This window comes from Panicum virgatum, chromosome 6N, assembly GCF_016808335.1.
Source record: "Panicum virgatum strain AP13 chromosome 6N, P.virgatum_v5, whole genome shotgun sequence".
NCBI lineage: Eukaryota > Viridiplantae > Streptophyta > Magnoliopsida > Poales > Poaceae > Panicum > Panicum virgatum.
In genome coordinates this window covers 8,947,225-8,973,527 of record NC_053150.1, presented here as the reverse complement: position 1 = coordinate 8,973,527, position 26,303 = coordinate 8,947,225, and the positions used below count along the sequence as shown (strand labels likewise).

The 26,303-nt window shown below is 45.0% G+C and overlaps 1 protein-coding gene across 1 annotated transcript; it reads left to right on the top strand.

Moving 5' to 3' along the window:
* The first annotated feature begins 3,311 nt into the window (after window positions 1–3,311).
* On the top strand, window positions 3,312–25,892 carry LOC120677230 (double-strand break repair protein MRE11-like). Its single transcript, XM_039958378.1, has 19 exons — window positions 3,312–3,798; window positions 7,144–7,285; window positions 7,490–7,647; window positions 7,791–7,881; window positions 8,252–8,371; window positions 8,471–8,539; window positions 8,647–8,729; window positions 8,849–8,951; window positions 9,082–9,189; window positions 9,272–9,334; window positions 9,402–9,473; window positions 9,684–9,761; window positions 9,833–9,895; window positions 9,998–10,061; window positions 11,670–11,752; window positions 11,965–12,078; window positions 25,017–25,121; window positions 25,208–25,387; window positions 25,569–25,892. Coding segments are annotated over exons 1-19 (1,743 nt in total). The 5' UTR covers window positions 3,312–3,796; the 3' UTR covers window positions 25,614–25,892.
* Window positions 25,893–26,303: the final 411 nt, after the last annotated feature.

Below are 26,303 nucleotides of genomic sequence, written 5' to 3'. Positions count from 1 at the left end.
TTGCCCAGACATACGCGACAAAAGATGTGACAACACGGCAACCACACCAGCTCACCTTCAAAGCAGTCTCTCTGGTGAGGACGATGGACCTGTCATTCTACAGCGAAGGTCTGTGGCGTGTAGTGGGGAAGGCGGCATCTAGGCGCGATCGACCGAGCGGCAGCAATGCAGTGCTGTGAGTCTGCATGCACTTAGATGCTCTACATGCACAGAGATGCATCGAGTAGTCAGTTCGAGAATCGAATCTAGCCTTTTCAGTGTTAGGTCAGCTAGCCTCTTCACTGTGTTGTCATGTAGGCTTTTCAGGTGCATTTACACTCCACACTTCGGGTATCAGACCTTTGTGCGCCTATAAATACTCCGAAGTTTGTGAACTCTCAGCAGCACTCAAACACCAAAGCTCATTGTATACCCAATGTCTGGAGGTTGGTCTAGCGGGAAGAATTACTACGGTTTTGAGAAAGGAAAAGGGGGAAGAAAGGGAGACCCCATAATATGGGAGGGACCTCTTGGACCTGATTCCTTTCCGGAACCAGTGTTTGAGTTTCCGCCACAGCACAAGAGTCAATTTACCAATGAAACTCCTCTTCGACAATACGATAACCGTGGCCAAAATGCAGACATGGTGAGGACTGCTTAGTGCAGATGTGCACCGACGGGATGAATGTCGGTCGGTGTTTCTTTAAATGTCCACACGCATGGGTAATACTCGGTTGTTTCATTTCTTTATCTTCAATGAGACACCTTACATGAAATTTCTTTATCCTGTGAACCGGCAGCATTGCTGGTATCCTGCACCAATTGATTCAGTTCAGGAGTTCATCGAGTACCTCCAGATAAAGATCTTTGATCTGGAATGCAAGGTGAACCATTATGAGGAAGTGAGCGAGGGTAACAAAGACGATGAAGATGATGATACCAGCAATGTTGCCGGTTCACAGGATGAACCATGTACTATTCCTTACTGCAACTGCCTTTGTCACAAGAAGGGCCCTGCGCCTCCGGTACCACCGCCTGCACCACCTGCAATGGGTGGATACTGCGGAGAAGGCTCAACGCAGTTTGCTACGTGGGGGTACTGCTACTAGGACTACCCTAGTGCTAGTGACATGCTGCATCATTGTGTTTGTTGTGTTTTTTTAAATTACCTAAGGCATGTTAGGTTAGTCTAGAATCTGTTTACGTAGTTTGCAACGGGTTCTACCATGCCACTGCATGTGTGATGTGTGTTTCATTAGCATTGTATTATGATGTAAACTTGATGGTTCACATTATGTAATGCATTTTTTAGTTCTTATTTCTTATCATTATATTAATTAAATGTGTGCTTTTTAGTATTCTAGTGACATGAAAAGCTCCGAAAATATTAAGGACAGGTTCAAAGATTTCATAGATTCCCGGCTACAACTGCAAATTAATGGTAAAGGTTACAACACACAGAGTCAAGCTCTTAACTGAAAACATAAACAACTAATTGCAGTGGCATGTGCACGCGACAAGGTAATTTATTGTTGCATCTAAACCTACCATGCCTTATGGAATGTAAAATGCCGGGATTACATGACACTACTCTACTGAGTGCACTGAGGATATTTGTCCTTCCTAATTGCTTCGGGCCCGGCTTCCTTCGCACGGCGTGCCCTCTCTCGCTTTCTCTCCCTGTCAGCTTCACGTTCCGCCGCCACCTTACGATCCACCTCATCCATCCTCTTGCGGATCTCTTCTTGCTCTTTCTTGCGTTTCTCCTCTTGCTGCTCCTCGTGCTTCATTCGGCGCTAACGTTCTGCAGCCCACCTTGCTTGTTGTTCCACAAAGTCCTTTGCCTGCTGCGACTCACGGTGTCGAACCACTGCATAAAATCACAAAGAGGCGGAGGAGACTTTGTCCAACAAAAGTTAGAATCATAACTCAATGTTAGGTCACAAAGAAAAATAACGTATGTTGTACTGCTACCTTGGCCCGGTCTTTGCCGTATCGCTTAGGTGGATCATATTCGTAGTTCTCACACATAAAGAACCTCATGCCGTAGTCATCTCCTAAAACCTCAGATTGCATGAACTTTCATAACGAACCGCAGAAGCACATTGGCACATCAATTCCTTCGGGTACGGTGGCTTCACACTTGCTCCACGGAATGTAGGTTGATCCTGACGAAGACATTGGCGCTATAGTGTGGTGCGCCAAATGACGAACAATGATTTCAATAATGCATCTATCGTATACCAAATCGATGCGTGAAAATATAGGTACAATCATAATTCTATTGCCTTATTCTGCAATATCAATAAGGTACTGTCATAATTCTATTCTAATTCATAATTAATTTTAAAAAAGTCTGTAATAGTACTGAAATTGTAATACTAAACGAGTGTTCTAAAGCACCAAATCTAATTCAGCTAATCCTCTAATTAAATTAAATTGTTATACAATATCAACGGATTCATACGGAAGTTACCGGCAGATCACAAGTGCGGAATTCGGCAGATCTTCGCCGCTTTTCTTCTCCTCACCCCTCTTTTTTTCTGAATTTTTTGTGCAATTTTTGGGCTCAAATGAGAAGGGAATGGATGTCAGGGCTTATATAGGGTGGGAGACCCCCGTCGCCCGTGGGGGGGGCTGTCGCCCCCAGGGGCGACAGGCCCCCTCACCCCGGCCAGGGACCTCTTTGCAAATTCAAAAAAAAATTACATTAGGGTCGTGTCGTCCGTTGCTTGGGCGACAAGACCCCTGGGCCGGACGACCGGGAGTATTTTCGGAAATTTTCAAAACGGATATATATTTTAGAAATTTTTATTTTTTTTTAAATATAAAAAAGAAAAAGACGCCCCGGCGACCGGATTGCGGCCCAAAACAGCCCAACGTGATCGCAGTGAACTGCCACTGAAACCAGATGTCACTCGCTGTCCTTGCCTTCTTGGCATTTTTTTGTTTTTGCTCGTGTCTGCAACTGCAACGACGACGAAACCGCGCGAAGTGACCATTCGTTTTTCACCTTCCAAACTTCTCAGAAAATACATATAATCTGTGTTTGTACACATGCATGTCTAAGCTCTTGTTTAGATGCCTAAAGTTTTAGATGTAAAGTACTGTAGCACTTCTGTTTGTATTTGATAATTATTATCTGATCATGGATTAACTAGGCTCAAAAGATTCGTCTCGCAAATTATAAACAAATTGTGTAATTAGTTATTTTATTTAGTACATTCAATATTTCATGCATGCGTTCAAAGATTCGATATGACCGAAAATCTTATAAAGTTTTGAAATTTTGAAGGCAACTAAACAAGAGCTAAGTTTTTGAAGTGTATGCTTTACAGCTTTTGACCATGGCCCAAAGTGTATGCATAGCTTACGGCCTTGCATGTCCATGCCCAGGCAGCAAGCACAGCCTTGCAGTAGCTTACGGCAGAAGCCACAGGCACGCAGCAACACTCTTTCTTCCCCGTCCGCCCGCGCCTCCAGCTGGACGCTCTCCGGCTGCCGCTTTTCCCCGCCCACCGGCCGTCGTCGCTCGTCCCCAGGTTGCCGGTCGCCGGCTTGCCTGTTGGCCGCCCGCCGCTCGTCCTCGTCCGAGCAGGGAGCTGGCACAGGAGCAAGGAGCTAGAGCACATCAGAGAGCGCTGCCAAACGGGACCTTGTACGAGCCAAGCCGGCCGAGCTCACTCAACAGGCGAGCGGCAGCTGCTTTCAGTGGCAGGTCACAGGTGAGTGGATTGATCCGCTAGCTAGATCGGGCATCGGGCCGGCGGTCGATCTGATTTCTGGGGCCGGCGGCCGGCGGCGGACGGCGACGAGGATGTAAGTGTGTCTTCTGCCTGACCTAAGAAGCGGCTGATCGATTAGAGTTGGATCAGATAAATGCCTCTACTGCTTCCTTGAGATCTCTAAGTGCGTGTGCGACAACAATCTGTATAGTTCTTTGACGCATTTTTTTTGTTAGAGTTCAAGCAGGTGTGAAGCACGAATAAAATCAAACCTGCTGATCTGTTCTTCTACACCCCATTTCCTTTTTCGCAATTTTGTTTTTATATGCGATCTCAAGTTCTCAACATCATGGTCTGTTTACCCTGCTCTCTTTTTATTATTTACCCTAGTGTTCTGTCTTTGTTTCATCCAATTTTGCCAATTGTTTCAACCAAATGCCAGATTGGAGTACACAAGTCCAATGACGACCTGACCTCTTTTTATCACACACACACACACACACACCAATGCATCTATGTCCTGTCATCACTTCCGATCCGGACGGAGAGGATTTCTTGGTCTTGTAGTGAGATCAACATTTTTTCAGCATTATTAGTAGTAGTAATTAATAAAATGTTGTACCTGTTGTCACTCATGATTGTTAATTATATAGTCAAACCAGCATGCAATTCTTGCTCTAATTTATCGTGCTAATGCATTATATAGTTTCAAACTAAATGAGGGGTCATATGTATACTCATATTTGCGACCAAAAGGGGTTTGGGGTGTTAGTGGTTCTTATCATTTCATGCGCAGATGGTACCTATGTATGTGGTCTGTGCTATTCTCTAACTAAATATGGTAAAGGATTCTGGTTGTCTCAAAAATCTGTCCTGTTAATTAACAGCCATAAATAAGGTGGTCCCTTCAGAAGTACTAGGTTTACATTTTTGTGGAATTTCCATCATGATATAGAATATAATATAGCTAAACGGCTTGCTAGCACTACCGGAAATCTCACTTTTGCCGTGTGCACCAAAATTTGCCGTGTGCAAGTTCATGGGCACACGGCAAACATAAATTTTGCTGAGTGTGCTAAAAAACACATGACAAAACTAAAGCACACGGCAAAGTCATCCTTTGCCGTGTGCATTTTTTTGGCACACGGCAAAGAAATACTTTGCCGTGTGTTTTTTTTGACACACGGCAAAGCAAGACTTTGCCGTTTGTTTTATTTTGGCACACGGCAAAGTAACAAAATTTTTTGTCTTCTCACCTCGAAACTTTTTCTACTCTTCACATACAACATGTGGTACTCAATGTTAAAATTTGATATATTTTTGTATTTATTTGTTATATTTAACTAATTAATTTTATTTCAAGCAATTTTTTGAATCAAGTCAAATTGAACCGCAAGTGATTCAAATAATAGAATAAATTAATTTAAAAAATGATATTCATGTTATTTAACATAGTTTGAGGCCTTACCTATCAAATGAAAAGAAATTGCAAACATCTTGTCTAGGAAATACGACCACAAACGTGTGTTCGAATGATTTTAAAATTCTAAAAAAATCAATTGAAGTCTGAAAATTATGAGATTTTTTAATATCTCATGATATCATATGTGGAGGCTGTGGTAAAAATTTGAGTGGGTTTTGCAATTTTGTCACGTACAATGCTTATAAATGGAAGCATCTGCGAAGAAGAATCAGAGAGTTGAGAAGGATATGGTTAGGTTTGGAGTGGAAGTGATGATCAAATTTGAGTTTAACTTCAAATTTTTTTCTATAGCCAATAGACAATATATATTGTTTCGTGTAAAATTTTGGTAATTTTTTGAAACCATTTGATAATTTTAATGTATCAAGTACAATTATAGAATTTATATAAATTGATTTTTGATCTATAACTCCATAAAATAAAGCAATAATATGAGTAGAAAAATTAAGTACATATAGTTGACTGAATTTGATAAGGTATATTCAAAGTGTATGGTAATCAATTTGGAAGAATAAAAAAGGAAACAAAAAGAAAAAACAAGAAGGAAACAAAAAATAAAAAAATAGTTTTGCCGTGTGCTAGATCAAGGCACCAGATCTGGCACACGGCAAAGTGAACTTCAAATTTCGTAAACGGTCTCGGATGGAGAAACTTCCAAAACGAAAGTTGTAGATCTCGAAAAGTTATGAAACTTTGTAGTTGACAACTTTTTAATTTGAATTCGTTTATGGTCTCAAACACACAATTTAGACTCGGTTTAGTATAGTATATGGGGAAAGAAAATGAAGTATAGACAAAATTGAGTCTGTGGTGTAGCGTAGAGAAGGTTAGATATGAGAGAGAGGTCGCGGGTTCAAAACCTATTGGACGCAATGTGCGCAAAAATAGCTGTGATTTGCGACTTTGGTGGAATGGGCAGGTGGCTGACCGGTGGGGTCCTCCACGAATTAATTTTTTTGTTTTCTGTTTTTAAAATTAGTTTTCTGAAAATTTCTTTGCCGTGTGTTTTTTGGCACTGGCACACGGCAAATGATCTCTTTGCCGACGCCTATTTACCGTGTGCACTTTGCCGTGTACAACACACGGCAAAAGATTTGCCGTGGGTATTTTGGCATTTGTCGTGTGCCATGGCACACGGCAAAAGAGCCGATTCTCGTAGTGTAGATAACAAAACTCCCTTCCTCATGTGTCCTTTTCACCCTTCTTGTAGATCTTTTCTGACCTTGTCTCTGACTCAGTTTGTACAGTCCCCCCATTATGATAATAATATTTACCCCACTAAGGGCCTTACCAACTGTATTTACCTAACAAAAGCTAAAATTTCACAGGGATTTTCCCCTCACTTTGGCTTATATATGAGAGTTATGTAATGCGAAATTCCTGAGCCTCAATTGTTACATCAAACACGGCAAAAGAGCCGATTCCCATAGTGTAGATAACAAAACTCTCTTCCTCATGTGTCCTTTTCACCCTTCTTGTAGATCTTTTCTGACCTTGTCTCTGACTCTGTTTGTACCGTCCCCCCCCCCCCCCCAATTATGATAATAATATTTACCCCACTAAGGGCCTTACCAACTGTATTTACCTAACAAAAGCTAAAATTTCACAGGGATTTTCCCCTCACTTTGGCTTATATATGAGAGTTATGCAATGCGAAATTCCTGAGCCTCAATTGGGATTTTCCCCTCACTTTGGCTTATATATGAGAGTTATGCAATGCGAAATTCCTGAGCCTCAATTGTTACATCAAACACACAGTGATAGCTAGCTACTCTCTCTCTTTTTTGCACACAATGCCAAATTTTTCTTTGGCAAATGATAGCTCTGAATAAAAAGCCTCTTACCTTCAAATCTATAGATCTGCTTATGCTTGTCTCAGTGGCAATTAACCAATATTCATATAGATATAGCCTGCAAATGATCTGTTAATTAGCTTTTCCATGGCGTGCTTTCCAGGGAAGAAGAAGGGGGTAGCAGTACTCTACGCGTACTCGTGGCAACAGATTGCCACCTTGGCTACCTTGACAAAGATGAGGAGCGAAGATTCGACTCCTTTGACACTTTTGAAGAGATATGCTCATTGGCAGAAAAACATAAGGTAAATAACAATTTTGTCAAAAAAAATCTTATTTGTATGTGTGTGTATGCTCTCTTTTGCAATGGATGCGCATGTTCTACTTTATGCATGTAATGCTATTTCTTTCTTGAAAATTTTTATTACACATGATATTCGAGTATATATGAACATTTTTTTCAAAGAAAGATATATGAGCCGTGAATGCTGAGGAATGATTAATTGCAGGTAGATTTCCTACTCCTTGGTGGTGACCTGTTCCATGAGAACAAGCCTTCCAACTCGACATTGGTAAAGACAATTGAGATCCTACGACGCTATTGCATGAATGACCGGCCAGTGCAGTTTCAGGTTTTAAGTTATCAGGCAGCCAGCCTCCAGAATAGGTGCAACAATCTTTCACTTAACATTAAATATATCTCTCAACTTCTTATTTCTGAAAATGAATCTTTCACTTACAAGCTAGACCAAGTGAAACATATGTCTGCTACTTGTCCGGGTCCAATTGACAAGTAGTGATTTTTTTCAGGTTTGGCCAAGTGAATTATGAAGACTCAAACTACAACATTGGCTTGCCTGTCTTTGCCATCCATGGGAGCCATGATGGCCCTACTGGAGTTGTATGGACATTATGAATTATGCTTTCTTTTCTTCTGTGTTTATTCTCATGATATAAAGATAAATATACTCTCTTCATTTGCAAATATAATACGCAGTTTTTACTTTAATGCAGTTTGCAAACTAATCTGGTGACCATCAGTTTATGCTTATTGTTGGAAGTTATGCCAACAAATAATCACATGGGAGGACTTTAAAACATGAATCCAATGATATCATTGTTATATTAAAAATCCACATATTGGCACATTAATTGGCAGTCGAAGTTTATGAATTTTGGATGTATCTGGGCATTATTATTTGCCTTTTTCTATAAAAAACAGCAGGCACATTTTTGTCCAGTGTCTAATTTGTTTAGTTTCTATTCTTTAGGATAACATGTCTTCGAATGATATACTCTCGGCTGGAAATTTTTTGAATTATTTTGGTAAAACTGATCTTGGATGCACGGGTATCAGTAAAACAACAGTTTATCCTGTATTTATCAGAAAGGTACACCCATGTGATATTTTGTATTCTATACGATTTTAGCCAGCCTAGTATTATCACTTATTAGAGGCTAATGCAATAGCTTGTATTATTATATTTCAGGGTAAAACTTATGTTGCTCTATATGGAGTTGGCAACATTAAGGATGAGAGACTGAATAGAATGTTAAATGTACTTCGCCACAAAACCTGCTTAAGATCTGTATTTATGCTTTTTTTTTGTAGAGCAACGAACTTGCTAATTAATTATATATGAAATTTTAAATATATTAATTTTAGGAACCACATGCTGTTAACTGGATGCTACCTGAAATCCGAGATGAGATAGACTGGTTCAACATCTTGGTTCTTCATCAGAAAAGGTGCATAGTCTGACTGAGTGATTGCATATGATGATGATGATGATGATTTTATAACAGGTTATGATTTATATTTTGCGGTTGCGCTTCCTGATCAGAAATTATATTCTGAATTTCTGCAGAAAAAAGGCAAGTCCTAGTAGTGGTGTTAGTGAGCGCCTCCTGCCACGTTTTCTGGACTTGGTAATTTGGGGGCATGAGCATGAATGCCTAATTGATCCTGAGGTAACAAGACATTAATTCTTAACAAAAGGAAGGGTGAAAATGCAGCATTTGCATATTTAGTCAAGTTTTCTTTATTTCTTTATTTCACTTTTGAATTTAACTTTTTTTTGTTCCAATCACCTACTTACAGGAGGTTTCTGGAATGGGTTTTCACGTCACCCAACCAGGTTCCTCAATTGCTACCTCACTGATTAATGCTGAAGCTAAGCCAAAGCATGTGCTATTGTTGGAAATCAAGGTCCGCATTGATGCAACATGCTGCACTAACATTCAAATAATTTTTATTTCATCTCTTAATTTCTCATGTTGCCCATGAGCAGGGGACGCAGTACAGGTCAACCAAAATACCTCTGCAATCTGTCAGACCTTTTGAATATGTAGAGGTAATCCATTTCTTACTTCATTTCTGCATCAGTCAAGTAAATTACATTAAGAGAGAATGACATGCAGGTTGTACTGGAAGACCAGGTAGATGTTGATCCTAGTGATGAAGCAACCATTCATGCGTATCTGCACAAAATTGTAAGTCTAACTAAGTACCTAGTATTTTTCTAATACGAATTATGTCCATTTTCTTGAAAATATGACCATGGCCAATAGAATTACCTCAAGAATGGTATCTTTAAGCAGATCCATCATTGAATTTTTTGTTGTTTTGGATGTTTGTAGTTTATGTGCTGTTGTTTCTATCTATTTGTATGCTGCTCAATACTAATAGCTAAGCTGGTTCAGGTGAGCAACCTTATTGAGAAGGTTAGGGAGACAACAGCCAGTGGATCAGAACTCAAGCTTCCACTAGTTAGAATAAAGGTAACTCAGGAGCTCTTGATGGCACCTTTTGCCCCCCAAGATCGTATTGAAAGAGTTGAATTGTTCATCAGGTGGATTACTCTGGCTTCTCGATAATAAATTCGAAGCAATTTGGTCAGAAGTATGTTGGCAAGGTACCTCAAAACCAAAATATGGAACTTACTAATGTGATGCCATCCTTTTTAATCCTACTTCTTACTTCAAGGTTTTTATGTTCACTACTATTGTTGTTGTAGGTTGCAAACCCACAAGACATCCTTCACTTTACAAAATCAGGGGAAAGGTGTAAAAATACACAAGGTACTTATTATTATTTGAAAGAAACACTACTATAGAAAGGGCCTTTGATCATTTGCATTTGTTCCGACTGGTATTGGACCCGGGACTAATATGAACATTAGTCCCGGTTCCAACTAATAGGAGATGAAAGGGCTCTTTAGTCCCAGTTGGAGCCACCAACCCGGACTAAAAGTCTATCTTTAGTCCCGGTTGGTGGCTCTAACCGGGACTAGAGAGCCCAACTCTTTAATTAGTCCCGATTGGTGGTGTCAATCTGAACTAAAGACCTCTCCACGGGTTAGTTCAAAAGCAAGACATCCCATGTAGAGTCACATGTGCTGCGTAGGTGGAGTGACAAGGATGCTAAGAGGTCTCAGGTTTGATTCCTATGGGGTTCAAAAAAAAAATAGCATCACGAACCCTTTAGTCCCGGTTGTAGCAACCGGGACTAAATCCTAGGATCTTTAGTCCCAGCTTTATTTGTAGTCCCGGTTGCTACAATCGGGACTACATGTGGTTAGGGGCCGGAATAAAAAGCCGTTTCTATAGTAGTGAAAACAACTTATTCAGTGGCATAGCTTAGGCTGAACTTAAAGAAATGTACTTATTTTTATATCTTCTTAATGCAAAGATACAAAAATATCCCGTGTGTTCAATAAAAAAAGTATACAGGTGCTAATGATAAGTCACTACTTAAGCAATAATAAAGAAACTATGATATATTCATTGCAAGATTTATATGGTTATATTCGAGATGAATGCTAGCAATTCATGGAGGAGAAGAAAGGTGGGACTTGTATTGATCACAGTTCTTTCAAATAAATTAAGACAAAACATGATTTTTTTACTGGACACATTTTTCATTGATGGCCAGAATAAACAAATTTTGTAAAATTTTGGAATAATGTTACTAAATTAAAAGTCCTAGTTGACTCTCTTCCTTAGTGCAATGACAGACAATGTTTGCCATGTTACTAGAAAAAAGATATTTGATTTTGTTTATAGAAAAAGTCCAAATTACTCACCTCAAGTATGGCCAAAGTCCTGATGACCCCTTTGACTATTTCTTGGTTCAATTTGGCTCCTAAATTATATCACTTGGTTCAATTTACCTCCTAATATAATTTATCTTTTTTATTTCTCCACATACAAGTGGAATCATAATATAAGATTTTGCAGGGTTGTGTAGTGGGCATCACAATGTGTGTCAAAAAATATATATTATGATTTTTTTGTCATTATTTTTCCTATATTTTGTATCATAAGGTTTAATTTGTTATTAAATATTATACCCTATCAAAATAATGATGAAAATTTTTTGACATATTTTTTTTAAAAAACTATTATGATGTTTGCTACCATCCTTCAAAATTTCAATTTGAGACTTCACTTATGCATGAATAAATAATAAAGATAAATCTTATTAAGGGGTAAATTGGACCAAATGATATAGTTTAGGGGATAAATTGAACCAAGAAATAGTTTAGAGTGGTTATTTGGACTTTGACAATACTTGAGGGGAGTATAATGAATTTTTCTTTTTTTATATTACTTGACGAGCAAATGAGCATTTGCAATCCCAGTTGAGTAATGTGGTCTACTGAACTTCCTTTTCTGTATATATTGCAGAAAGCACTAACAGTTTTGGAGAGGTTGACACAAATGACCTCAACAAACAAACCATTGAAGCGCTCATTCCAGAGACTAACTTGGTACGTAGCTTTCTCTTGATCCTCTTTTTATCAGGAGTTGCATAATATTAATGGTCTCTTTTAGTCATGTTGCATCAGTATTATGGTATCTTTTTGTATTGGACATCATGTCATCATCACATTATTATGTTAGACATATAGTTGCAGAATAAATGCAGGTTGATACAATACTTACACTTTACTATTGGTCATCCAATCCTTGTTTTGCCCAGCAACTGGAGATCCTTCATCTAAATGACTTGAACAGTGCATTGCATGAGTTTGTCAACAACGATGACAGCATGGCATTTCACTCCTACTTGAAACAAAGCATCGATGAAGCAAGAGTAAGATACACTACTTGATGTACAGAATTTACATATTATATAATATCGATTATTGAACCCACAATACTACATGCTCTGGAACTGGGATATCTAAATAACCAAATTGTCTAACATTTCCAAATTTCTATCCAATCTGAACTTAAAAAGACCTCTATTTGAGATTTGCAGAACAAGCTGACCACCTGTAAGGAAAATGGCCTCATTAAGCCATTGTTTTGTGATTTTGGCGATTGAGTAACAACACAATCAATGGAACTAATGCGTTTGTTAAGCAAACATTAATAGATCCCAGGGATGAAGCAAAAAGGCCAAGCAAAAGAAAACACGAAGAAAGAACTCAAAAAAAAATGAAGAAATAGACGAGTTCTACAGAGATCAGCTGCACCGGATGAACCGATGCTTGGGGCACCGGAGTATCCGGTGAGCGTCGAATAGTCCGACGCATAGGCGTCGGAGCAACGGGGTGCACTGGGGCAGGCCACGTGGAATGTGCCCAGTGTCACCGGATGAACCGGTGCAGCAGGCGCCGGTGTATCCGGTTGAGATCGGATAAACCGACGCAAGTGCGTTGGAGCATTTGGCCGCCCTTGTGCCCGGCCACGTGAAGAAAGCCCAGTGGGACCGGATAAACCGACGGGGCCAAGTTGAAGCGTCGGAGCATTGACCGGAGTGTGTACCAGAGACGATGTCAAGCGCAGTGAAGCCATTCCTTCAGCACCGGATGATCCGACGCCCGTCGGTCTAATGCGTCGGTTTATCCGGTGCCTCCTGCGTCACCTGTCAGAGTTCCCAACGGAAACCCTGAGGCTCAGAGTGACCGGATGCACCGGTGCTATACCTTCGGATGTTCCGGTGCATGCGCAGAAAAGTGGCCAACGACTCTAAACAGCTACTTCGACTTGGAGGCATATATATATGCCACCCCCCGATCATTTGATGCTTGCTGGAGTTACTACAACCCTCATACACACCCAGGAAACTCTCCAAGCCTACCCAAGTGCTCATTGATCATATCCTTAGGTTTAGCACTAGCTTCAAGAGTGTAAAGTGCTAGATTAGCTCTTGAGTGAGTGAGAGCAAGGCTTTGTGCCTTTGTGCTGTGGTTCTTTGTCGAACCTACAAGAAGAGCTTGGTGCGCCGGCTCCTTGGAGCTTTGAAGCTCGCCGGCAACATCGACGACCCTCCGACTTGGTGTGGAGCGGCGTGGACGATCTTTGTGCGGGGGACGTGGAGACCCCCTTCCTTAGTGGAAAAACTCCTTAGTGGAACCCGAGATCAAGGTGACCGTGATTGTGTTCACGGAAGAGACTTAATTGCCGAGTAGCAATACTCTTAGTGAGTGCTACAATAACATAGATGTAGGTGTGTCTTTGTGGCTAACCGAACCACGAGATAAACACCCGCGTCAAGAGTTTGCTTTCGCCTATCCCTCTCTTTAAGCTTCCATATTTCATACTAGCAATTTGTGTGCCTTTACTTTCATAGAGTAGTTTCTTGATAGGAAAGGCTATATGTTGCTAAACTCTTTTGGGATAGGAGTTTCACACTAAAACAACCATAGTTGCACATCTAGATAGCATGTTTTAGTTTAATATTGTGCAAATAGTTGGAGCCATAGGTCTAATTTTTTAGTTTGCCTAATTCACCCCCTCCCCCTCTTAGACTAGAGCGCGCTACCGGTCCTTCCAATTGGTATCAGAACCGGGACTCATTTCTTTCTCTAAGAACGCCAATTCCGTTGGCAAATTGTGAAAACCGGCTCATTTGATCGGTTAGGCTTCACCACCTAGTGAGTTAGCTCTTTGGTGAAGGGATGAATCCCTTAGAAATGGCTTCACAATACTATGGGGAAGGGTTAAATATGTTACCATCTAATTTTCCCCAAAAGGTTGAGAGAAAGCACAAGAAAAAGAAGAAGCAAAAGAAGGAGAAAAGGACCAAGAATGAACCTCATGTTTTTCTTGGAGAATGGGTGGATGATGGTGTAGAATCAAGCTCAAGCTCAAGCTCAAGTGATGAGTCCATTAGGAACACCACCACCCGCACCAACGAGGGAGCTTCATCATCATCCAACACGTGCCATATGGCCAAAGGTATGGATAACAATGTAAGTGATGATGACTCCGACTCTTCTTCAATTAAGGATCTTCTTGACTTAGTTCATAAGCACCAAAGAGTCATTAGAAAGCAATCAAAAGAAATTAAATACCTTAATGCTCTTAATGATCTTAATGCTTCTCTTGATACAAATTATGAAGATTTGTTGTGCAAATTCAAATTGCTTAGCAAGGAACATGAAGAGCTCAAATCAAAATTTGAGAGCATTAATAATACCAATGACTCTTTGGAAACTAAGCAATCTACCCCTAGTACAAACCCAATTTCTAAGGTAGATGCTTCAACTTCTTGCAATGATTTAATTGATGAATCTTGCTCTAACCCTTGCAATGAGGAATGCAATGAGAATGTTGTTGTAGAATCATGTGATGATCTCATTACCAAGGAAAATTATGAGCTCAAGCAAGAAGTTGAAAAGCTCATGAAGGACTTGGCAAGATTAAAAGGAAAAGACATAGAGAGCAATGTCCAACATTCTCAAGATAACCGTGAAGACATGGTGAAGAAGCTTGAGAAGGAGTCCACCGTGACTTGCTCAAAGTACCATCATAAAGGCCACAAGTCCAATAAATGTTCTCAACTAAGGAAGAAGCTTTCGGATGAGAAGAACAAAAAGAAACTCACAATCAAGAGTTCTCTCATCTACACCAAGCCCAACCGGAGGAACAAGAGCAATAGCACCACCTATATGATCAAAAAGAAAATCAATGGCAAAGTGGTTGCTCACAAGGTTGGGAAGCAAAAAAGGAGTTGGAATCACTCCATTTGGGTGCCCAAGGATGTCATCACCAATATAAAGGGCCTCAAATGGTATGGGTTCCAAAGGAGACATGAAGCCCAAGGATGGCTACGGGGGATTTGGAGGCTTGGCTATCTAGAAGATGAAGATTCAAGCTAAAGACACATCTTGAACATTTGTTGCCCAAGTCCCCCATAAGGTAATGGTAGCTAGATTTTAATTCAAGCATCATGTAGCTCCATTGCCCTTGCTAGGTTGTTTGCATTGCATCACCTAGTGTTATATATGGTGGGTTGCTTGTGCCATGATTCTAATCTATGAACAACCTACATGGTTTGATAAGTGTGTAGAAAGGTACACAAGGTTACCCTTCATGGTACATGGACTTCATAAGGTATGTATTTCATTTATGTACCATGAGCACAAGCTATAGAGTAAACTTTTCATTGTTATAAATAACAATGTGCATACATTTGATTAGTGATTCAAACACTAAATGTACATATTTAGGGGGAGTTCATCCTATGGTTTATGATTTTGAGACTAACATGTGTAAAAGCTTATCTTTTGTAATCTCGTAGTGAGCCATGGTCTATTGAACAAAAATTTCTTATCTAAGTTCATAGGCTATGTGCTCATGTACCAAGTGTTCTTCAATTCAAATACTTTCAATTGGTATTCAATTTCAATTGATATCATGACAAGTCACCTTCAAATTGGTACATGCAAGGTAACAAGTTCCCCCGGAGGTATGCATGGTCTATAACCCCTTCAAGTGGTATTCTTGTCAATTCTATGCTTTTTAGGGCTACCTCCGTGCATAATATGATCTAAGCTTTCTCATTCAATGTCTAGTTGTGCACTTGATTTTCACATTATCATGTTGTGCACACGCTTTTGTGGAAAGCTTAGCTCATGTCATGCTAGTTTCATGTTTGTGTGATCCACCTTTGTAATTACTCAATTGGTATCTTCATTGATATCATACACTTGGATCATGATTCATGGGACTAATTCCCTAAGCTACTAACTTTTTCCTTTGAGCTATTTTGGTTTGCCAAGGCTTTTAAGGTGATTTGATTCCAAAAGGGGAGAATTTTGGATCAAAGTAAGGAGTAAATGAGTATCACCCAAAAGGGAGCAACTTTGACTCCAAAAGGGAAGAAAAAAAGAAAAATTGAGAGAAACAAAGGGGGATAATGGTCTTAGAGGGAGGCCAAGTCATCATTGGATGATGGTAAGCATCCAAGCAAGTGTAAGTGGTTTTCAATGGTTTTCAATTGGTATCAATTTATCAATTATTACAAATTTATGCTTGCTTTGATTGTGTTGTCATCAATCACCAAAAAGGGGAGATTGTAAGGAAAATGGCCTCATTAAGCCATTATTTTGTGATTTTGGTGATTGAGTAACAACACAATCAATGGGACTAATGCGTTTGTTAAGCAGACATTAATAGATTCCAGGGATGAAGCAAAAAGACCAAGCAAAGGAAAACACGAAGAAAGAACTCAAAGAAATGAAGAAATGGACGAGTTCTACAGAGATCAGCTGCACCGGATGAACCGATGCTTGGGGCACCGGAGTATCCGGTAAGCATCGGATAGTCCGACGCATAGGCGTCGGAGCAACGGGGTGCACTGGGGCAGGCCACGTGGAACGCGCCTAGTGTCACCAGATGAACCGGTGCAGCAGGCATCGATGTATCCGATTGAGAATGGATAAACCGACGCAAGTGCGTCAGAGCATTTGGCCGCCCTTGTGCCCGGCCTCGTGAAGAAAGTCCAGTGGTGAAGCGTCCCCTCATAAGAGAGAGCTTAAATGTGATACAAGCATCAGTCCCAGGAGGCTGATGCCACATTTATTACATCAGATGGTTTATTACCGTACAAACCTCCGAGGAGGACACTCGATACAGATAATAATAATAAGTAACCAAGCTACGACATAACACCAGAGCGCGACCCACATGGGATATAGCTCGGGCTCAGAGTACTGCGTCAGCGAAATCATCTCGAACAGGGCAGGTTCCACAGGCAAGGTTGGGTGCAGGACGATAACCCTACTCGGCGTCGTCTGGTACGAAGTCTGGGTCTTCTTCTATAAAAAGTAAGAATGGGATGAGTACAAACGTACTCAGCAAGTCCAACCACACCCACGGAGGGGGTTATATCAGAATAACATGCACGGGTACAACAAGGATAAGGTTATGGTTTAATTTGCAGAAAGCTCAATTTTATGCAGGGGTTCATTTAGCAGAAAACATTTCTGAAACCAGTTTTGTATTGAAAATCACAGAGTTTAGGTTTTAAACTGCTACCGGACTCCCCGTCCGTCGTAGCACACGGTACAACTGCCGGACACAAATCCAAAACAACTCACGCTAGCCAAACCCGAAGAAACACTAGTTATGTGACCACACCGTAACTCGCCCAGTACCGTGGGCACGGCTATTCGAATAGATTCTTAACTCTGTAGAGGTGTGCAACTTTACCCACAAGCGGGGTACCGCAACTCGATCACCTTAGTGTCGGTGCAGATCCCAACAAAGCCATTACCCACCTTAGCTAGACCTGATTTGCCATCACAGGATTTACCAAGGGGTCATCGACCAATCTCTGAGGTACAACTGGGGTATAAGTCACACTGAGCCTATCCCTTCTCCTTGGTCACCCGTTGCTCTCAGCCCTCCTGATGGCTATCACATCAACTAGTGGGGTTTATGCTAAGCCGTTGCCCATTCAACGGTCGAGTGGTTTGCACGATAGTGGAGTTAGGTGAGATGACACACCAACTCGGTCCTTAGTTGTGACAAGATGGATATCTCCCTTCCTTGCCCTGCCACACAGGCACGAGCACCCCAAATGGCAAATCCCGCGGAAATGCCATCCATCCTGTCTAGACTCACTTTTCAAAAACACCACTTTTATCCCTTCCCACACACTCACGCATTTTCTTTTATAAAACAAATATCATTATGTGTAGAGTCCTAAGCGTTCTAATAGCGATTAACGTCCAAGCGAAATCAGACATTAATTTAGGTGGTCAAGGAATGGTTATAACAAATCAAGGGGTGGCTATCCAACCGTGTTTTCATGCAGGCAAAACATATACAATTTTATAAAGCAGGCCATTGGGTTGTGTTTATACAAACTAGGACAGAAACATGCATCAAAGGATGGGATTGAACTTGCCGTCTTCGAAGCCTTCGGGGAAGTCCTGGTCGAAGCACTGTCCTTCGGGCTCGGGGTCGCGGATCTGGTCCTCGTTCGCGGGCTCGCAGTACTGCTCGTCAACGGGCTCTCCTTCGTTCACACCGTGGTCTACGACACGTACAAACAAACACACAATCAAGAAAAAGAAGTAAAGGTTTTATCGTTGAGCTCGAATCGGAAATAATTAAGGAATGGAGGTTGGAGTAATATTTTGGGGTGGTTTCTTAATGGCATGGCCGAAACTATGTTAAGAAATGCGTGGTAGAGTTTCGGGTCGATCAGAGTTCGTTTGGTGCATGAAATGATAAGTTATATAAAGGGTTAGGAGTTAAATAAGGGGCCAGGGACCTGCTTGTAATTATTTCTAAGAGTGGAAGGGCTTGATCGTAATTTCTAGAAACAATCGGGGCATACTGAAAAGGTGTAGGGGTTTATTTATAATTAGTTTTATATGGGGGGAGGGTTTATTTCGAAATATATTAAAGGGAAGGGTTTTATTTGCAAGAATGTTAAAAGGTGGAAGGGTTCTTGAGTATTTAGAGGAAGGTCCAGGGGGTTATGGGCAAAATGCCCTGTCCTCTTCCTCCCTTCGCGCTGGGAAACAGGGGAGGGGAGGCGGCTTGTCGGCGGTGCCGATTCCGGCGGCCAGGGGCTCGGGGCGGCTCCGGGGTAAGGGGAAAAGGGTCAGGGTGGCCCGCGGGGCCGATTCCCGGCCGCAGCTCGGGCGGGGTGGTCCCAGGGCGGTCTGGCCACGACGGCGGGCGGCGGCGGGCGGCGGTAGCTTCGGACCGGCATCCCAGAGGCGTGGCAGTGAGCAAGGGGAGGGGGAAAAGCATCACGGGGCTCCGGGAACTCGATTCACCCGCTCACCTTGGGTGGTGGTGTCCTGTGGATGGCTCTCCACGGCGGCGGGCGGCGCTTGGTGGCTACGGTGGCGGTGGCGGTGCTGGGGCTCGGGAGGACGCTGTGCGGCGGTGGCTGTGGAGCTCGGGGGGGTGGTCTTTATAGGCGAGCAAGGCGGTGACGGCTTGGCGGGATGCGGGCGGAGGCCGGCGAGCGATGTGGCCAAATTAATGGCGTGGCGACGTGGCGGCGCTAGCGGCGAGGTGGGATGGGACGCGTCGGGTAGGCTGCGAGCGGCGCAGGCGGTGCTGTGCGGGCATCAATGGCGAGCAGTGGCGAGGCGAGCGCTGGCGACGTGACGCCTCGGGCAGGCGGCGCTGTACGGGCGTCAATGGCGGCAGCGGGCGGCGTGTGCGTGTGCGCAGGCACCGCGGCGTGAGCAGCGCGCGCGTGTGCGTGTACCGCGTCGGTGCGCGCGGCGCGGGGCGGTGTGTGTGCGTGCAGGCGGGCCGGTGCCGCGGCTCGGCGCACCGCGGCGCGGTGAGCTCGCGTGTCCGCGCGCGTGCGCGACCTGTCTTGTCGTGGCGCGTCGCTCGGCCAGGGAGGGGAGGCCGGGGTGGAACGCGCAGGCGTGCGCGGGCAGCGGCGGGGCGCGAGCTGGGCAGGGGTGCGCGGGCGGGCGTGCGCACGGGGCAGGCGGCCGGTGGCGGGGTGCGGGTCAGCGGGGGGGGGGGGGCAGGTGGTGGCGTTCTGGGGCCGGCGGGCGTGTACCACGCGTGCGTGCGCGCGTGGGGTCGGTGGCACACGGCTCTGCAGCGTGGGGGCTAAGTCGGGGCCGGGCCGGGCGGCGTGCGCGCGGCCGAGCGGCTGCGGAGCAGGGGGGGCGAGGAGGGGCCGGGCCGGTGCGCGCGCGGCGGTGGGGGCGGTGCTCTGCTGCGCGCGGGAAGGAGGGAGGAGAAGGGAGAGAAAAGGAAAAGCGAAAAAGGAAAAGGAGGAAAAGAAAAAGGAAGAGGGGAAAAGAAATGGAGAAAAGAGGAGAGAAAATGGAAAAGAAGGAAGGGAAAGAAAAGGAGAGGGCGAGTGCGCGCCGGCGACGACCACGGCCGCGGTCGGCCACGCGCGGCGTCGGTTGCTCGTGCGCGGGCCAGGGGTAGGTGGGGCACGCGCGGCGCTAGCGGCCAAGCGGCGCCCGGGTGCACGCAGCGGGGCGGGGGAGAGAGAGAAAGAGAGATTCGCGGCTATGATCGCGACGGGCGGTGAGGAAAAGGAGAGGGAGTGCAAGGTACGGTCGGCTAAAAAGAAAGGTGGAATCGACGAATGGAATCGGGAGTTGGGAATTGGGTGTTCGGGACAGAGAAAAGATTTTCGAGATTTAGGGTTCAGGTTTTAGGAGGTTCTCGAGCTCAACGACGAAAAAGAGTTTTGAAAAAATTTAGCGTGTGATTTATTTGGTGAATTTTTTCGGGTCGTTACAAGTGGGACCGGATAAACTGACGGGGCCAAGTTGAAGCGTCGGAGCATTGACCGGAGTGTGTACCAGAGACGATGTCAAGCGCAGTGAAGCCATTCCTTCAGCACCGGATGATCCGACGCCCGTCGGTCTAATGTGTTGGTTTATCCGGTGCCTCCTGCGTCACCTGTCAGAGTTCCCAACGGATACCCTAATGAATCGTCCCCTCACAAGAGAAGACTTAAATGTGATACCAACATCAGTCCTAGGAGGCTGATGACACATTTATTACATCAGATGGTTCATCACCGTACAACTCTATGCGGTAATGGGCAGTGAAGCACCACTAACACGAGGATTACAACTAAAACCCACACAACTACATTAACTACGAAGATGGGGTCATCAGAGTCTTGCGCCATACGGAACTTCCTGCGGGTGACCCTATCCACAGGCAAGGCTGGGTGTAGGACGAGACCTCTACTCGACGTCTTCGGGAACAAAGTCTGGATCTTCCTCTGTAAAAATTAAGAATGGGGTGAGTACAAACATACTCAGCAAGTCCAACCACACCCACGGAGGGGGTATAAACAGAATATAATGCACAGGGTAAATCAAGGATAAGGCTAGGGTTTAATTTGCGGAAAGCAATATTTTATGCAGGGGTTCATTTGAAAGAAAGGATCTTCAAAGCAAGTTTTCATGTACCGAGTAACACGTAGTGTTGACCCACACAAGATCCAAGTTTTAAGCTGCTACCGGACTCCTCATCCGCCGTAGCACACGGCACAACTGCCGGACACTTCCCAAAACAACTCACGCCAACCCATCCCAAAATAAACACTAGTTATGTGACCACACCGTAACTCGCCCAGTACCGTGGGCACGGCTATTCGAATAGATTTTAACTCTGCAGAGGTGTGCAACTTTACCCACAAGTGGGGTACCACAGCTCGAACACCGTAGTGTCGGTGTAGATCCCAACAAAGCCATTACCCACCTTAGCTAGACCTGACTAGCCATCACGGGATCCACCAAGGGGTCATTGAACTATCACAGAGGTTTTAACCAGAGCATAAGTCACACAGAGCTAATCCCTTCTCCTTGATTACCCGTTGCTCTCAGCTCTCCTGATGGCTATCAGACTAACTAGTGGGGTTTATGCTAAGCCGTTGCCCATTCAACGGTCGAGTGGTTTGCACGATAGTGGAGTTAGGTGAGATGACACACCAACTCGGTCCTTAGTTGTGACAAGATGGATATCTCCTTTCCTTGCTCTGCCACACAGGCACAAGCACACCAACCGGCAAATCACACAGAAATGCCATCCATCCCATCTAAACTCATCTTTCGAAATCCCACTTTTCTCCCTTCCCACACACACACACACATTTTCTTTATAAAATAAGTTATATTGTGTATGAGGTCCTAAGCGTTCTAGCAGTGATTAACGTCCAAAGAACACATTCAGACATTAATCTAGGTGGTCAAGGAATGGTTATAACAAATCAAGGGGTGGATATCCAACCATGTTTTCAGCAGGCAAAACATATGCAATTTTATCAAACAGGTCAATAGGTTGTGTTTATAAAAACTAGGACAAAAGCATGCATCAAAGGATGGGATTGAACTTGCCGTCTTCAAAGCCTCCCGGGAAGTCCTGATCGAGGTGTTGTCCTTTGGGATCGGGGTCGCAGAACTGATCCTCGTTCGCTCGCTCACAGTACTGCTCGTCGACGGGCTCTCTCTCGTTCACACCGTGATCTATGACATATACAAACAAGCACACAATCAAGAAAAAGAAATAAAAGCTTTATCGTTGAGCTCGATTCGGAAACAAATAAGGTATGGATATAGAAGTAATATTTTTGGGCGATTTCCTAATAGCATGGGCAGAACTATGCTAAGAATGGCATGGTAAGGTTTCAGATCGATCGGAGGTTGTTTGGCACATAAAATGATAGGTTATATAAAGGTTTAGGGGCTAAATCAGAGTCCAGGGGCCTATTTGTAATAATTTCTGGGAGTGACAGGATTTGAATAGAATTTCTAAAAATATCCGGAACATTCTGGAAAGGGGTAGGGGTCTATCCATAATAAGTTCTATATAGTGGGAGGGTCTTTCTTTAAATAGGGAGAACATGGTGGTTTCTTTTGCAAAATTCTAAAAGGGTGGAAGGGTTTTTAAATAAAAGAAAGAAAGGCCAGGGGCCTTTGGGCAAAACTGCCCTGTCTTCTCCTTCCTCCCGACCAAAAAAGGGGAGGGGGAAACAGGGGTGCCGGCGGCGTCGATCCCGGCGCTCCGGGCCACGGCGGCGGCTGGGGGGAGGGGGAAAAGAGGGAGGGGGCTATGGGGACTCGATTCCCGGCCCTACCTCGGGCTGGAACGGCGCGAGGAGGTGGGGCGACGAGGGCCGACGGCGGCGGCGTTAGGCGGCTCTGGCAGCGGCGCTAGGGGCAGGGAGGTGCTGGGCTGGGCAGCTCTGCGGGTTGTGGTGGTGGTTGCGGAGCTCGGAGGCGAGGCAGGGGTCTCTTTATAGCCGAGGGAAGGCGGTGGAGCGGGTGGGGCAGGTGGTGGCGGCCGGCGAGCGGCGCGGCGAGCCTTAATGGCGTTCGGCCGCGTTCGCGTGTCGCGGAGCGGCATGCGGGCGGCGAGGCCGGCCCAAGGTGATGGAATGGATCGGGCAGGCGTGGGAGGCGGCAGTGACGAGCACAGGGAGGTGGCAGGGCGGCGTGGGGCTCGGCGTGCAGGACGGCGCTGTTGCTAGGCGACGGGTGGCGCGGCGAGTGTACGTGGGAGCAGAGCCTGGCGTGCGTGGGCGGGCCCGGGAGCAAAGGCGAGCAGGACTGGGGGCGGGCGGCGTCGAGCCGCAAGCGGTGAGCGGCACGGCGGGCGGCGCGCGTCGTGTGGCGCACGCGCGCGTGCGCTCATGGAGCGCGTGGGGTAGCCAGGTGCGGGCGCGCGCGTGTGGGCGAGGAACAGGGTCGGCGCGTGGGCGTCCGCGGCGTTGCGCGGGCGGCACGGCTCGGTGCGCCGAACGCCGCACGCGTGCGTGCGTGCGCGCGTGCGCGTGCGCGTGGGCAGGCCGGGGTGGGGCGCGCGCACCGGGGCGAGGTCGGGGAGCCGAAGCCGGGCGTGCGCGGCCGAGCGGCGCTCGGGAGCGCGCGGAAGGAGAGGGAGGAGGGAGAGAAAAGGAAAAAAAGAAAATGAAAGAAAAAGGAAAAAGGAAAAAGAAAAGAAAGGGAGGGAGAGAGAAAGAGAGAGAGATGCGCCGGCGCCGATCGCGGCGAGCGGTCGCGCGTGGCCTACAGGCAGCCGAGCGGCGCGGGATGAGACGGCGGCGAGGAAAAAGAGGGAGGGTACGGGCGGCGGAAAAAAGGAAAGATGGAACGATGATTGAAATCGGATGTCAGGACAGCAGAAATTTTGGGAGGGGATTAGGGTTTAGGGTTAATTGAGCTCAATGATGAAATAATTTTGAAAATAATTTAGCGAGTGATTTATTTAGTAAATTTTCCGGGATGTCACACCTGAGGCTCAGAGTGACCGGATGCACCGGTGCTATACCTTCGGATGCTTCGGTGCATGCGCAGAAAAGTGGCCAACGGCTCTAAATGGCTACTTCGACTTGGAGGCCTATATATATGCCACCCCCGGCCATTTGATGCTTGTTGGAGTTACTACAATCCTCATACACACCCAGGAAACTCCCCAAGCCTACCCAAGTGCTCATTAATCATATCCTTAGGTTTAGCATTAGCTTCAAGAGTGTAAAGTGCTAGATAGCTCTTGAGTGAGTGAGAGTAAGCCTTTGTGCCTTTGTGCTGTGGTTCTTTTTCGAACCTACAAGAAGAGCTTGGTGCACCGGTCCCTTGGAGCTTTGAAGCTCGCCGGCAACGTCGACGACCCTCCGACTTGTGTGGAGCGGCGTGGACGATCTTTGTGCGGGGGACGTGGAGATCCCCTTTCTTAGTGGAACCCGGGATCAAGGTGACCGTGATTGTGTTCACGGAAGAGACTTGATTGCCGAGTAGCAATACTCTTAGTGAGTGCTACAACAACGTCGATGTAGGTGTGCCTTGTGGCTAACCGAACCACGGAATAAACACCCGCGTCAAGAGTTTGCTTTCTCCTATCCCTTTCTTTAAGCTTCCGCATTTTATACTAGCAATTTGTGTGCCTTTACTTTCATAGAGTAATTTTTTGATTGGAAAGGCTATAGGTTGCTAAACTCTTTTGAGATAGGGATTTCACACTAAAACAACTATAGTTACACATCTAGATATCATATTTTAGTTTAATATTATGTAAATAGTTAGAGCCATAGGTCTAAGTTTTTAATTTGCCTAATTCACCCCCTCCCCTATTAGGCTAGAACGCGCTATCCTTCCACCACCGCCACAGACGATTCTACAAACATCGGTGAGCAACAAATAGCATGCTTGCTGGATCAGAACGTGCAGCTGTTAAAAGCCTTCTTCGTGATCAACTGATATCTTTCTTGAAACAGAGTTTCTGATAAAACTTAAGCAGAACAAATGTTTTTGCTGAAAAACCTTTCTTGTTGTGTAGGAGCCAGGAAAGAAACCCATCACCAAGGGAAGACAGGGCTCCCAGAATCTGCTGACCGGTGCACTCAGCGTGCTTGAATCCGACGATGAACCGATTGAATCTTCCGTACGTAATCTCTCATGGTTCTGTTCTGCTGCAGTCTGCAGCCATTCTGGCCATAGAACATGCTGACGAAGTGCCCCGTGCTCAAGGATCCGGAGGAGAGTGGTAGCAGCCAGCAAACAGGAAGGAAGAGGCGTGCGGCACCAGGTGGCGGCGACGGAGGATCTGCGGCGTCTGCTGCTGGGAGGAGGAAGACTGACCTGGCTTCGTTCCAGAGAGCTCCGAAGAAGGAAGACGACGCTGACGCGTCCAAGGAACGCAGGACTCCTGTAAGTTTTGTGCCGCCATCTCTCTGCCAGCTTATCCATCTCCCAATACAGTCGCCAGCCATTTGCTGCTTCAGTTTATTATTCGGAGTTCTCTGCACTGAATGCATGTAGCATGTTCAGTGAATGGAACTATGGAAGGAGCTGCGCTGATTTCCCAAGGCTGGGTGATCTACTTGTGCAGGTTGCACCCGGGAGGTATGGGGCGGTGATCCGGAGGAGGGGATGAGCTAGCTCGCTGGATGTCCTGCGGCAGTGGCTGTGGCTGATGACTGAGATTCTTATGGGGGGTTGAGTGTTGGCGCCAGAATTTGTCTGGCGAACTTGAGCCTCTGGCTGAACTACTGAACTAGCTAGTGTATTGAGGAGCTTAAGCATTTAGGTTCAGAGCAACGTTGGAGCATTTCTTGATCGATCAAGTATTAATGTTTGCTAATTGACTGCACAATATTTTTTTTGGTAGACTGCACAATATTAACTACTACTTTCGTTCCAAATTATAGGTCGTTTTGGCAAATCCAGATACATAATTTTTGTTATGTATCTAGACATAGTGTTTATCTAGATGCATAATAAAAATTATATACCTAATTTATTTAAACGACCTACAATTTGAAATGGAGGGAGTAATTAGTTAATTTGCTCTCCTAGTAGTCTTTTTATGCATGACATCTTTCTACCCACGGCGTCGGCACGGCAGGGTCTCCCAGCGACGTGGCGGTCAATCTCATGGTCATGGGCAGGGCTGGGACCTGGGTCGTGCTATTATTGGGTAGGTTACCGCATGATTTTTTTGACACGATCCAAAGCATGGTATAGTGTGTCGGCACGACACGAACAAGACGGTTGTGCCGTGCCTAGAATCTTAGGATGATGAGCGGTATGGCACGTCCCGATCTTAGTCCGTGCTTGGGCTAGC

Excerpts from the sequence above, each read along its gene's own strand:
- LOC120677230 (XM_039958378.1), top strand. Across the intron at positions 9,474-9,683 it reads ATGCGTATCTGCACAAAATT|GTGAGCAACCTTATTGAGAA; the intron begins GTAAGTCTAACT and ends AAGCTGGTTCAG. Across the intron at positions 11,753-11,964 it reads TCATTCCAGAGACTAACTTG|CAACTGGAGATCCTTCATCT; the intron begins GTACGTAGCTTT and ends TGTTTTGCCCAG.